At 53.5% G+C, this 11,191-nt stretch overlaps 5 protein-coding genes across 5 annotated transcripts; 2 read left to right on the top strand and 3 right to left on the bottom strand.

Moving 5' to 3' along the window:
• Window positions 1-102: 102 nt before the first annotated feature.
• On the bottom strand, window positions 103-1,689 carry BDV59DRAFT_172923 (EXPERA domain-containing protein). The gene is made up of 4 exons (XM_073688797.1): window positions 1,446-1,689; window positions 1,224-1,387; window positions 895-1,129; window positions 103-845 (listed from the first exon to the last, which is right to left on the bottom strand). The coding sequence occupies exons 1-4, from the start codon at window positions 1,648-1,650 to the stop codon at window positions 763-765; spliced, it is 687 nt and encodes a 228-aa protein (XP_073550431.1). The 5' UTR covers window positions 1,651-1,689; the 3' UTR covers window positions 103-762.
• A 249-nt stretch (window positions 1,690-1,938) lies between these two features.
• On the top strand, window positions 1,939-4,109 carry BDV59DRAFT_191603 (uncharacterized protein; the record flags this gene model as incomplete). Its single annotated transcript, XM_073691926.1, has 6 exons — window positions 1,939-2,057; window positions 2,124-2,158; window positions 2,208-2,277; window positions 2,331-2,498; window positions 2,565-2,923; window positions 2,983-4,109. 6 exons carry the CDS (start codon window positions 1,939-1,941, stop codon window positions 4,107-4,109), a joined length of 1,878 nt encoding a protein of 625 aa, XP_073550430.1.
• Window positions 4,110-4,302: 193 nt separating this feature from the next.
• On the bottom strand, window positions 4,303-6,801 carry BDV59DRAFT_142526 (uncharacterized protein). Its single transcript, XM_073687202.1, has one exon. The coding sequence runs from the start codon at window positions 6,658-6,660 to the stop codon at window positions 4,495-4,497; it is 2,166 nt and encodes a 721-aa protein (XP_073550429.1). The 5' UTR covers window positions 6,661-6,801; the 3' UTR covers window positions 4,303-4,494.
• Window positions 6,802-7,000: 199 nt separating this feature from the next.
• BDV59DRAFT_142513 (misato family protein) lies at window positions 7,001-8,897 on the top strand. Its single transcript, XM_073687201.1, has 5 exons — window positions 7,001-7,124; window positions 7,177-7,379; window positions 7,435-7,873; window positions 7,932-8,470; window positions 8,536-8,897. Exons 1-5 carry the CDS (start codon window positions 7,053-7,055, stop codon window positions 8,795-8,797), a joined length of 1,515 nt encoding a protein of 504 aa, XP_073550428.1. The 5' UTR covers window positions 7,001-7,052; the 3' UTR covers window positions 8,798-8,897.
• BDV59DRAFT_211300 (major facilitator superfamily domain-containing protein) lies at window positions 8,898-10,916 on the bottom strand (the record flags this gene model as incomplete). The annotated part of the gene is made up of 6 exons (XM_073695779.1): window positions 8,898-9,589; window positions 9,642-9,689; window positions 9,748-10,123; window positions 10,176-10,589; window positions 10,644-10,697; window positions 10,800-10,916. 6 exons carry the CDS (start codon window positions 10,914-10,916, stop codon window positions 8,997-8,999), a joined length of 1,602 nt encoding a protein of 533 aa, XP_073550427.1. The 3' UTR covers window positions 8,898-8,996.
• Between the last annotated feature and the right edge of the window lie 275 nt (window positions 10,917-11,191).

Below are 11,191 nucleotides of genomic sequence, written 5' to 3'. Positions count from 1 at the left end.
TCTACCCAACTATACATAAGCAGCCTCATCATCGTCAGCCGAATTGCCGGGGAAACCAAAAGTGATCAGCAGCGCCGCCAACCAGGAGCGGAATCGCCCAGATCGGACAGCATATTCCGCCCTTGTTCTTTATGATGACGATGATTGCTGGATCATGGGGATTATCATTGTATTCTCTTCGGGTTTCCTATTCTGATTCGCTCCCTCTGGGCGTTCTCCCGTGTGCATCTCTGCAATGACAATCACTGCATGGTCGGCCATGTTCACGCCAATCCCACTAACCCTTAGACGTTGATCCGATCGCCACATCCCTGATAGAGCCAGATGCTAACTCCCATCCCGTCTATTCTTGGACGCCTCCACCGCTACATCCCGCGCGGGCGACCTATCTCGCAGCAGGACACGCCTTGCAGTCCACGTTGGAATGCAGCCACGCCTTACATCCAGTGCATAGCATCCATACACCTCGTCCTACCTTAAGCTGCTCTCCGGATGCCGGGAACTACAGTTAACCAGCATTCTTGATCGGTTCCGTTGTCAAAACTCCCTTGGCAGTCCTCAGGAATGTATCCTGTTTGGTTGATTTCTGACAGTTCCATTCCCGCGTAGTGGGTCAAGGACGAGTTATGTACACAGTCCACTGTTGTCCCGTATGTGTGCCGGCTTCTGATAGGACTTAGCTTAGGAGGATTATCGCGCACATTCGGTTTAGTCTAAATCTAGATATCCGGCGCCGAGAATGTCAATGAGAGCCAACCCTTCTTATTGGGACTTTTGCTGCATGTCAAATCTCTTGGCCCGCTCAAAGGCACTCGAGATAGCGCGCATGCTTTGCGAAAAATAATCTGCGCAAGGTGAGTTCGAGTCCAGAGACAGGCAACCTAGGCGACCTACACAGCGGCACCACAATCCAGATAAAATTCATCAGGAAATAGTACACCCAGAAATAATACGGTTCCGGGCGGCTGTACGGCCGTCCATGCACGTAGTGGTCAAAAAGGCTTGTCGCGTAGTATAGCGTGTCACCGTACAGGTGGCTCATGCAGACCACCAGCTGGAGCGGATGACGCAGCGAGCTCTGCGTGAAGATCGCATAGGCGACCAGAAAACACAGCGGGCCCCATAGAAGCTGTCGGGTCGGAAGGCAGAAGCAAAACAATCGTTAGCGAAGCGCGGTTGTCGCAAACATTCCCCATCCGGGGGGCCCTTGCGGATGAACTTACAACCGTCATGGTCTCCATACATAAGACCAAGGTGTCGGCCGTCATGTACCGCGAATCTGATAACGCGTACTCCTTCCACAGTTGACCGAACAGGTCCTGGGCAGACGCCATGTCGTCATGGTTGAGCATAAAATAGCCCTCGAAAAAGCAGTGCAGCGTTCCGGCTGTACGGAGCCTTGTCAGTCTATACGGCGCGGGCCCACTCCATGGAAGGATCCATACAGAGGACAAACCACAGGATTGCGGTTCGATCGGCTTTGATCATGCTCGGCCGTGCCAGGCTAACGAGGGCAAGCGTCCCTCCCAGCAAGCATGTCGCACCCACGCTTGCGGTCGTCAGAAGCTGGAGAACCGTAGCTTCGTTGGGTGCATATCCGCGAATTTGCGCATCCAGGGGGTAATAAGGATGAGGATGTTGGGAGGACATTGCGCACAAGGAAATTGGTGAAGTCGTTCGATGTCCGGCGGACGGAGTAAATAAAAGATCACATGGAATAACAAGATGACTGCCGAAAAGGGTTAAATGGAACCCCGTGGCCCGCTAACCCAACGCGGTTAGACTAGACTCCTCAGGCACCTCCGGCCGGTTATCGTCAACCTCCTTGAGTTCGGCATTCAGCGCGCTTCTCCTTGATGGAGCCATCTCCTTTGACTGTGCTGTCGCTGTCATAACCTATGGGGTCTAATCCCTGCTTGTCTCACGCACATCGCTAAAATGGCCCCTGGCCCGTTTAGAAGGAAGCCCCTGGGGCTTGATGTGCCCCGCACGTCTGCAATGGAGTCGCCGCCCCCCATTGCCGCCTTGTTCGTCATCCGCTTCGATATCAAGGCTGGGTAAGCAGTGATTGAGTTCTCTAGTTGTTATCCAGTCCGACAGTCTAATCTCTCTTGATGATCCAGTTACGTGATATCATGGAAGCGTACTGTGCCTGGAGGTAAGAGGTTCGTGACGCGCGCCTGACATTGGCTAATTGGCGTGAACAGTTGAGGTCGAGGGCGTCGTCGAGTACAAGTCCCTTCCGTCCGGTCTGCACAATGTCTCAGAGGACCTAGTGTATGTGAATTTACTGCGCATGCCTTCCCTGGCTAAGAACTTCTCGTCCGCAGGTACTTCATCCACGACGAATATGCGGGCATCAGCGCCTTCGTCAACCACCCTGCAGAGGAGGCTGAACGGAACGCGAAGATGTTCGCTATCGGTGTTTTGGTCCCGTTGACTTCGGGAAGACTAGGCAAGAGCTGGAGGCATGCCCCGAAGCTCAAGGACCTTGCGCAGTAAGTGATACAATTCATTATACGACCCTATTGAATGATATCTAACTTGGACTCTCCGATCCGTAGAAACTACGCAACCGATATGTCCAACACTCAAGCTTTATCTGAATACTGGGAAGCACACGAGATTCGCGGCAGTGACCCGTCGAACGCAGCACCCGAGTCCCCCCTCGAGTCGCCCCTGAGCTTCCGCTTGCGCGCTCACGGAGAACGACCTGACAGCCAGCGTCGGAGCCGTGCGTTTAGTGATGCGATCGTGCTGGACACGCCCAGGCCGGCCCTGACACCCTTCCATCCTGCCTCGTCGCTCCCTGATTTTCTTGATACTTTTGGTCCCCTCTTATACCCCTTGTACAGAGCCGCATTACTCCGCAAAAGGATTCTCTTCATGGCGGAAGCACCTGTCCAGATACCCTGTAATTACGGTACGTCCCCCTCCCCCCGTCTCTATCGCCCTGGCCATCGCAATCGCTTATGTACAAAGTGTACGATTTGTCCTTGATCGCATCATTGCCGACTTCCCTTCTCCCCCTGCTTCCACCGGATCACATCCCCGCTCTGCGCCCTCGTCCTCTCTTCAACGTCGGCATCCACGACATCCCCTACCTCTCCTCCTTCATCGGAGTGTCCCCTGGAGCCAACCAGGACGCCTCCTGGATCGCCTGCAGCACAGACAGCGTCCTGGAGATGAAATCCGACCTCTTCGACGTTCTCGTAACCCTCCCACCTCCGCATTCAAGGAACGCCACCGAAAAGGTCTTCCCGGAGATATCCGTCCGTCCAACCCCAGCCGCAAAGCACAAGACCACGCAGGCAGTCCACCTCAAGGCAACCCAGCGCGACGCGCGACGCTTCGCGACTCTGCACAAGGGCCTGCTGCGCCAAACCCACCACGACTCCGACACGCAAACCGACAACCCAGACACAGACTCCGACACCGCCTCGACCTTTTCGTCCAGCCCGGTCGTCGAGCCACTCTCGTGGACCCGCCTCGCATACTCGTCCTTCATCTGGTGGGCCTCCGCCGGCGAGAAGCGCGAAGGCTTGTCAGAGGACGAAGACGAAGAACACCAGCTGGAGCAGGACACCCGCCTGCTAGCCAGCGTGGATGCCCTTCCCAGCCCGCCGTCCGGCTCCGGTAGCCGGCGCAGCATGCACGCGGCCGATTTGTCCGCGCAACAGCCCCCGGAGATCGCCTTGGTGGCTTACTTCCGCCGCTTGACGGCCCAGATCTTTGTGACCCTATCCGATGTCATCGCCCGACATGACTGCCGCGACGGCGAAGATGGAGGCCCGGATGAGCATAACGACGTTCCCTACGAGGATGAGCCGGAGGATGACGCAGAGCCGTCTGTGGCGATCGGCCGACAGTCTACCCAGGAGGAAGAGTCCGCGCGGTTGTTGGGACGCGGTACGTCCGGTTCGGAGCCGACGCTCTCTGATGACGATGAGCCCGTGCGGATTACCGCGGAGGACATGACCGAGATGGGACTTGATGTCTGGAGCGGTGCAGACCGGGTCTTTGTCGCGGAGATGGTTCGGTCGTGGTGGGGGCGCAAAGCGTACGTCGATAGCGCACGGATCCGGTGCTGTGGAATCTCTATCATCTAATCTGGCTGCGTGGGCGTTATTTTGCTGCATTGTGAAGGATGCACCCGGGTAACTATATATAGCCTTACGGTCCAAATAGACTATGCTTGAAAAGTTCGAAACCAACTCCTGATTGTGACTGAGTATTTGAGGCTACTGTAAAGATAAGGTGATGGGATCAACATCCACTCTGGAAGAACCACGACCACATAAGGAAATGATAAAGAAAGTGTTGACAAGCATAAATCGTGGAAACAATAGTCAAAGGATATAGACGCCTCGAAACAGACTTAAGAACGCCTTTTTCGCTTCATGCATGAGGGTATCACAAAGGCTAATCCGAACAACTAACATCACTAAGAGCAAATACTGTCCAAAACCAAAGCATGTTCTTGCACGTAGAGACTTATTTATGGAACATCCTGACGGGTGCACTCAGATCTCTTCGGCTCCTTACTTCACTTTTGCTCTTTTCGGCGTTCTGGACACCAGGGATACGCCGAGCGACTCTGACAGGAGTGATGCCCATTCCCCCGGAGCGGAATGTGCTTTCATTAGCGCTCACGGATCGTTTCATCGTGTTGGTCCGTCCTCTGCGTGCTCTGATCTGCGCCAGAGCCTCTTCCCGGTTGATGGGTGTCTCCGAGACAGAGCCACCATGCTGATGGGGCGGAGCGTCATTTCTCAAGGGCACCTTGAACTCCCTGGTCTCCAATGTAGGCAGAGGCTTGTTGTACTTCGGCAACGGGTAGTCCCATGGGACATCGACAGCAGCCGGGGAGTGATGAGGTTGAGGTTCACACGGCTGGAATGGCACATCGTTCAGCGCCAGCTTGGGAGACTGGTTCTCAAATTTCGCGGGGGACACGGTGCGTTGGCGTTCAGGAATTGGGGATTCGTTCTGGACATGCTTCTTTGGCGACCTCGCCGGCGACGGGATGGTATGAAATGTTCCGGTGGCAGGAGAGAAAGTAATGAGAGGTTCTTCTTCTTCGTCATCAACTTCTTCCACTTCCTCGGTCACTTCAATCTCGTCTTCGAGTTCACGCTTTTCCGGAACATCCTCGAGTGGCTTGGGCGGTTTCTCTGGGTGGTCCTCCGTTGTAGGGGGTGTCTCCTTCATGCTCCTTTCGCCAGCGTCGGGCTGTTCAAGCTGCCGAGTCTTCTTTTCTTCAAGATTAGCCACCTTTTGTTGCTGATCATCATCATGCTGTCCTTCACTTTGCTTGGGTTCCGCGACAGTGTAATAGCGAGGAGCACCCGGATCTGGTCCAAGCTCCATCTCCATCTCGATCAACTTCACAGCGTTCTCTGGCTTCATCCGCGACCAACGGCTCCAATGGTTCGCCTCATTCTGGCGCATTATGTCTGCAGAGGACATCATCCCTACATCAGCAGGCGGCCCCTTAACCTTTCTCCAGATTCCTTCCTTCAATCTCGTCTCGTCGATACGGCATTGACAAAAGCCAATGCTGCATTCCCAGTTCATGTGCTCAATCATCTCTTCGGCATCCTTCAGCGCTCTCCTTTCACATTTCAGACACTGTTTGAGCATCGCAATCTGATACTCTGGGCTGTTCATCTCCTTCTCCATATCTTCGCGTTCCTGCTCCAGCTCCAACTCCCAAAGCTCCTCGATAGGGATATCCGAAAGTCGCGGTTTCTTCGGGGGAGTGTTCTTGGATGTACTAGTGCTGGCGGCGTTCTCCAAAGGCGAATCGGCAGGCTCCTCGGCGGGTCTCTTCGGTGGGCGAGGGGTTGCCAAGAGAGCGAGGTCCCCTTCTGCCAGCGACAACCGTCCGGCGTCTTTAGTCTGTATAGCCTGGGCCTCCGCCTCCAAATTGTCGGATCGGTTGTTCGTCTGAGCCGCCCGAAGCTGCTCCTTCAGGACCTCCATTTCCTCCGTGAGACCGGCGAGGGCGTAGGCGCGCTCGAAGGCTTCCTGCTTCGCCTGCTCCTTGGCATCTTTCTCGGCCTGAAGTTCATCTTTCAACCCCTTAGCCTCAGACTTGGAGTTTCTCAACTCCTCCTGGAGCTTGACCAGCGTGGAGCCGGCGCGGAAGGCCTCCTTTCTCGCTTTGCGGATTTCTTTCTCGAACACCGATCGTTCGTGGGCCTGTCGTTCCTTGGCGTTCTGCAACTCTTCCAGTAAGGACTCGAGGCGCTCGCTGATCCGCCGCTCCCGGGATTGCGACTCGGACAGCTCGGCAGAGACGCTGGCGAGGGCAGACTCTGCCTCTTCGCGGCCGAGAATGGCACGTTGGAGAGCCGCTGAGCTCCCACCACTGGACGATGATGACATTTGAGGCGGCGGAGGCGGTGGTGTATGGGATACTGGGCTGCCCGTGCGGGACAGGTTGTTCAGGAAGGCGACTTTCGCCTGGACATCTGACAAGCCCCTCCCGCCTTTGCGTGGAATGCTTCGCAGGTCGTCAAAATGCGATGGCGAGCCGGGCATGCTTTGCTGGTTCATACGTTCGGGCGAAAGGGGGTTGAGGGCTTTTGTCGGACTCGAAAACGGGTTGTTGAGCCCCTTCGAAGGGCTCGATCTGACGCTGGATGGAGAATCCATCGCTCCAGAGTGGCTTGTGACGTCGACTTGGGGTGAGGTTAGGATGACTGGGTCATGACACTGGAAGCGGTGCTGGGATGATAAATAACAATCGCTTCGCGTTGACCGTCCGGCTGTTGTGGAGTTGGCGCTCGGCTGATCACTGTCGGTGACAAGAACCAAAACATTTGCCTTGTTTGTTGCACTCTTATCATGTGACAGTTGCCCAGACAACTATTGCTGCCTGAACGAGAGGACGTAAGCACGTGAGCGGGACTCCGCGCTATTCCCAGATTGGAAGCGACGTGATGGTCTGTGCATCCGACTTGATATTCAATTCAATCCAATCCATAAAGTCAGCCGCTTTGATATCATTCCACATCCGCTCTCCCTGATCCCCTTTCTCTGTCGCCATGCATGAGATTGTGACTCTCCAGCTGGGACAACGTGCGAACTATCTTGCCACGCATTTTTGGAACCTCCAAGTAAGACCCCACATCCGATAAGATCAGAGAATGTGCGCTCATCATATCTTAGGAGTCGTACTTTACATACAACGATCAAGATGAATCTCCAGTAGATCATGATGTGCATTTTCGTCCCGGGGTTGGGGCAGATGGATCGGAGACCTTCACGCCTCGCACAGTAATATACGATCTGAAAGGCGCATTTGGCACCTTGCGTAAATACAATGCCCTCTACGAATTGACCGAGGATTCAAACCCAGGGCAAGGTCTATGGTAAGGTCTCCCGAAAGTAATACGACTCTCTATAGGGATACTCACGTCCTTACAGGGACGGGAAAGAGGTCGTTCAGCAACAGCCCCAAATCCTTCAAAGTGACTACCAGAAGAGTCTCGATAGCGGCCTGCCCGCTCCGTCTCTGTCAACAGAGACTGTCCGGTACTGGTCTGATTACAATCGACTGTTCTATCACCCGCGGTCAATCGTGCAACTGAACGACTACGAGCTGAATTCTCGAACCATGCCCTTCGAGGACTGGAACGTCGGCGAAGACCTGTTTAGCGACCTCGACAAAGAGCACGACCTCCTCGACCGTGATGTGCGGCCATTCGCAGAGGAGTGTGACCAATTGCGAGCGTTACAGCTGTTAACCGGCGCCGACGACGCCTGGGGCGGCTTTGCTGCTCGCTACATCGACAGACTGCGCGACGAGTACGGCAAAAAGGCTATCTGGGTTTGGGCGATTGAAGATGGCGCCAAAGCCCCACTGGTAAGTCCTTAATTTCCATCGTGTTTGCTATGTTATTGTCCGGCTGATAGGCTCGTAGCAAGCTCAGCTCAAACGGGAGATTAATAAAGCCCGGACCGTTCACGCCATCTCTCCGCAATCGTCTCTATATATTCCTATCATCGATCCGCCCAGTCGGGTTCCGAAATCTGTGCATTTTGATCCCAACTCTGAGTGGCAGACGTCAGCGTTGATTAGTTCGGCGATGGAGAGCGCCTTACTGCCCACCCGTCTCCGTCCCTATCATGATTTTGAAGCGTCTTTGGCTGGTGATGACGGTACCCACAAGATATTTGAGTTGCAGTCACGTATCATGCTAGATAAAGACGATCAAAAAGACGGGACATCAATTCCAGCCAAGCAAGCGGTTGAGACGGACTCCAGTGAAATGGGCTCCAAGGTGCAAAGGGAATTTGATTTGGACTTTACCTACGACGAAGCAGCAAACAGTGAGTCGCACATCTACAATCAAGTGCAGGTTTGGCGTGGACTCGACAACGATCAAAAGGAATACGCTCCCGAAGATATCGGTATTATCAGGAGGAGACAGTATCACAATTCGGAACCGATGTGCCAAAGGTGAGAACGCTACCAAAATCGGGCAGCTTTGAGTATTGTTCGCTAACGGCCGTTCCCTGGAATAGTTTTTCCACTCCGCTCAGGTTCCCTATTCTGGACAGCTTCCCAGCAAACTTGATCAAAGGTATCAAGACAGGAGAGAGTCTCAAGCTTCTAGCAACATTAACTGCCTCATCGCGCACGGCGGAAAGAATCAAAAGATTCGAAGCCGTTGCTGGACGCATTGTCGGCGTCGATGAACGGGAGAACATAGTCAACGGGCTCGGAGAGATTCGCGAGACCTACGAAACCGGATGGCTCAGCGATTCTGACTTTGACGACGATTAGGAATATCAATGGAAAGCAGAATTCTCTAGCCTATATTTTACACTATATTCTAACTGGACAGTAAATCCCGCCTATCTAATATACCACGCCCGGGATCCCACTAATCTAATATACAAGAACAGCAAATCCCGCCAACCTAATATACAAGAAAATGCAAGCCTTCACGCCAACTCCGAGCCTCTTACCGACTATCCTGTTTCTACACGTCCTCTGTCTCTGAACTAACCACGGAGACTTCACCGCTCGAGCCAGAAGAGCTATCGGCCGCCTTCCCATGTATCCCAGTCTGTTGCAACTCCCTACAGAACTTGCTATGTGCTCGAATGCGCGACCCGTTATGTATAAAGACAAACGGGATCAGCGAAGCTAGAAGGGTCACAAACGCGAGAAGCGAGCAGCTCCAACTCGCCCCGAGGCGATCGAACATCGGCTTCACTGCCAGAGGCAAAACCGCCGCAGCCAAGCATCGACAGCTGGTGACGGCGGCAATAGCACTGGCCGAGTACACGCCATAGGCATCGTTGATATAGTTGAGCATGCCCAGGAAGTTGATGTTGAATCCGATGCCGAACGGGATTCCAGATAGCGCGGGCACAGCCGGATGTATGCTGGGGTGCGCAGTCCAGCCGATCCAAAACAGGGACACCACGTATAACGGGCCTCCCACGCAAGCGAGCGGGAGACGGTGGAATTCCTCGATGCTCGCCCAGCTGGCCTTTCTTGCTTTTGCTCGAGATAGGAACCCGTCATACCATAGGAAAATAAAATGCGAAATTATGATACCGAGTAAGACTAGGTCATGATGAGAGGTTGTCATGGTGCAACGAGGTTGGCGTCAACTTACTCGGCAGAAAGCAGATGCCCGTGTAGGTATAGTCAAAGTCATAGATGCCTAGCACGTAACGGTTAGACTATGGCTGCACCAAGGACGAGGCACAGCACTTCCTTACCTCGAAAGATTATCGGATAGGCTTGCAGGTAGACAAAGCATATGGCAAAAGTAAGGGCGATGTACGCAGCACTGCAGTACACTATAGGCTCACTGAACAGCATCTGAAAGGGGCGAGAGAAATTCACGGCCAGCTTGTTCAGGAAGGACTGCTGGTTCAGATCTGCGGGTGACACGATGTTCATGTTCCCAGTCTCTTTCCGCATTTTTGCGGCACGGCGCTTTAAGATAACTGGCGCGCATGTCTCCGGCATGAAGATGGCCATCGGCAGTACAACGCCAGAGCTAATCAGAACAAACCTGAAGCACCATCTCCAACCTGCGATGCCAATGAAACCTCCCAGGAAAGGCCCGAACGCGGGACCTGCATTGCCAACCTACCCCTGATTAATATGCCATCTTGGTCTATTCCGCGTAGGGGTTGCTCACCGTTGTGAGAAATGCGGATAGTCGGCCCCGGGCCGTAATATCAGGTTCGAGGTCTGAGCAAACACTGAATCCGGATACCATAGGGGCAATTCCTGCCATGCCGCTGAGCAGTCTGAAGACCAGGAAGACTGGATATGAAGGAGATAGGCTAGACCCCAATATGAGGACAGTATAGAAAATGAAAGCAATCATTAACGGCCATCTTCGGCCATACGCCTCCGTCAGGGGTCCCCACAGGAAAGGCCCGAGCACATATCCGATGATAAAGAGCGAAACAATCAGAACCAAAACTTCGTGGTCGTGAATATTGAATTCTTGAGCGATTTTGGGCGTGGCTCCGGAGGGTACTGTCACTCCGTACGTGACGTTCATTGTTGTAATGGTACATGTTGCGATGACGAAGAGCTTTCGTGCCTGCGAGGACGTTAGCTATTGCATTCTGAAGATAGATATCACGGGGATAACCACCTTAGACCAATTGTGAGGATTATCAGGGTCACCAGGGCTAAAGGATACTATCGTCTTTGGTTCTTCCGGGCTACCTTCTGGGTCTTCTATGCGGACCGTCAGATGTCGTTTTTGACTGTCTTTGTGAAGAGAATGACAGCGAGAGTCTGTTCTCACAGTTTTCTCTGCATCCATATCGTTAGAGAAGCGGGATATCAAGCTATGGGACAAAATCTCCATACCATTCTGAGAACCTGTCGGAGAGGCATCGGGTAGAAGAGAATTGTGAAACATGGCGATAGCTTGTCACCATCCAAACCCTCTTGGGAGCTCTGGATTTGTACTAGACTCTCGAATCCTATATAGTGCTGTATGATCATCTACATTATACCTGCATTGCATAGTCCCTGAAGATCGTCAGGAGCATTCGTCATCTAGTGCCATATACTTGGTCAGGAAGTTTAACGCAGCCCCTTGCTTAAGTCTGAAGTGCAGAGTGCAACGCCATTCTCACTTTGGCTTGGTATCAAGGGACTGCAGATCTACGGACTAAGACCCAGGCCCATAAA

Source organism: Aspergillus ambiguus, assembly GCF_047715705.1.
Source record: "Aspergillus ambiguus strain CBS 117.58 unplaced genomic scaffold BDV59scaffold_6, whole genome shotgun sequence".
NCBI classification, from domain to species: Eukaryota; Fungi; Ascomycota; class Eurotiomycetes; order Eurotiales; family Aspergillaceae; genus Aspergillus; species Aspergillus ambiguus.
The sequence above is the reverse complement of the archived record's forward strand: the minus strand, read 5'-3'. Positions and strand labels throughout refer to the sequence as shown.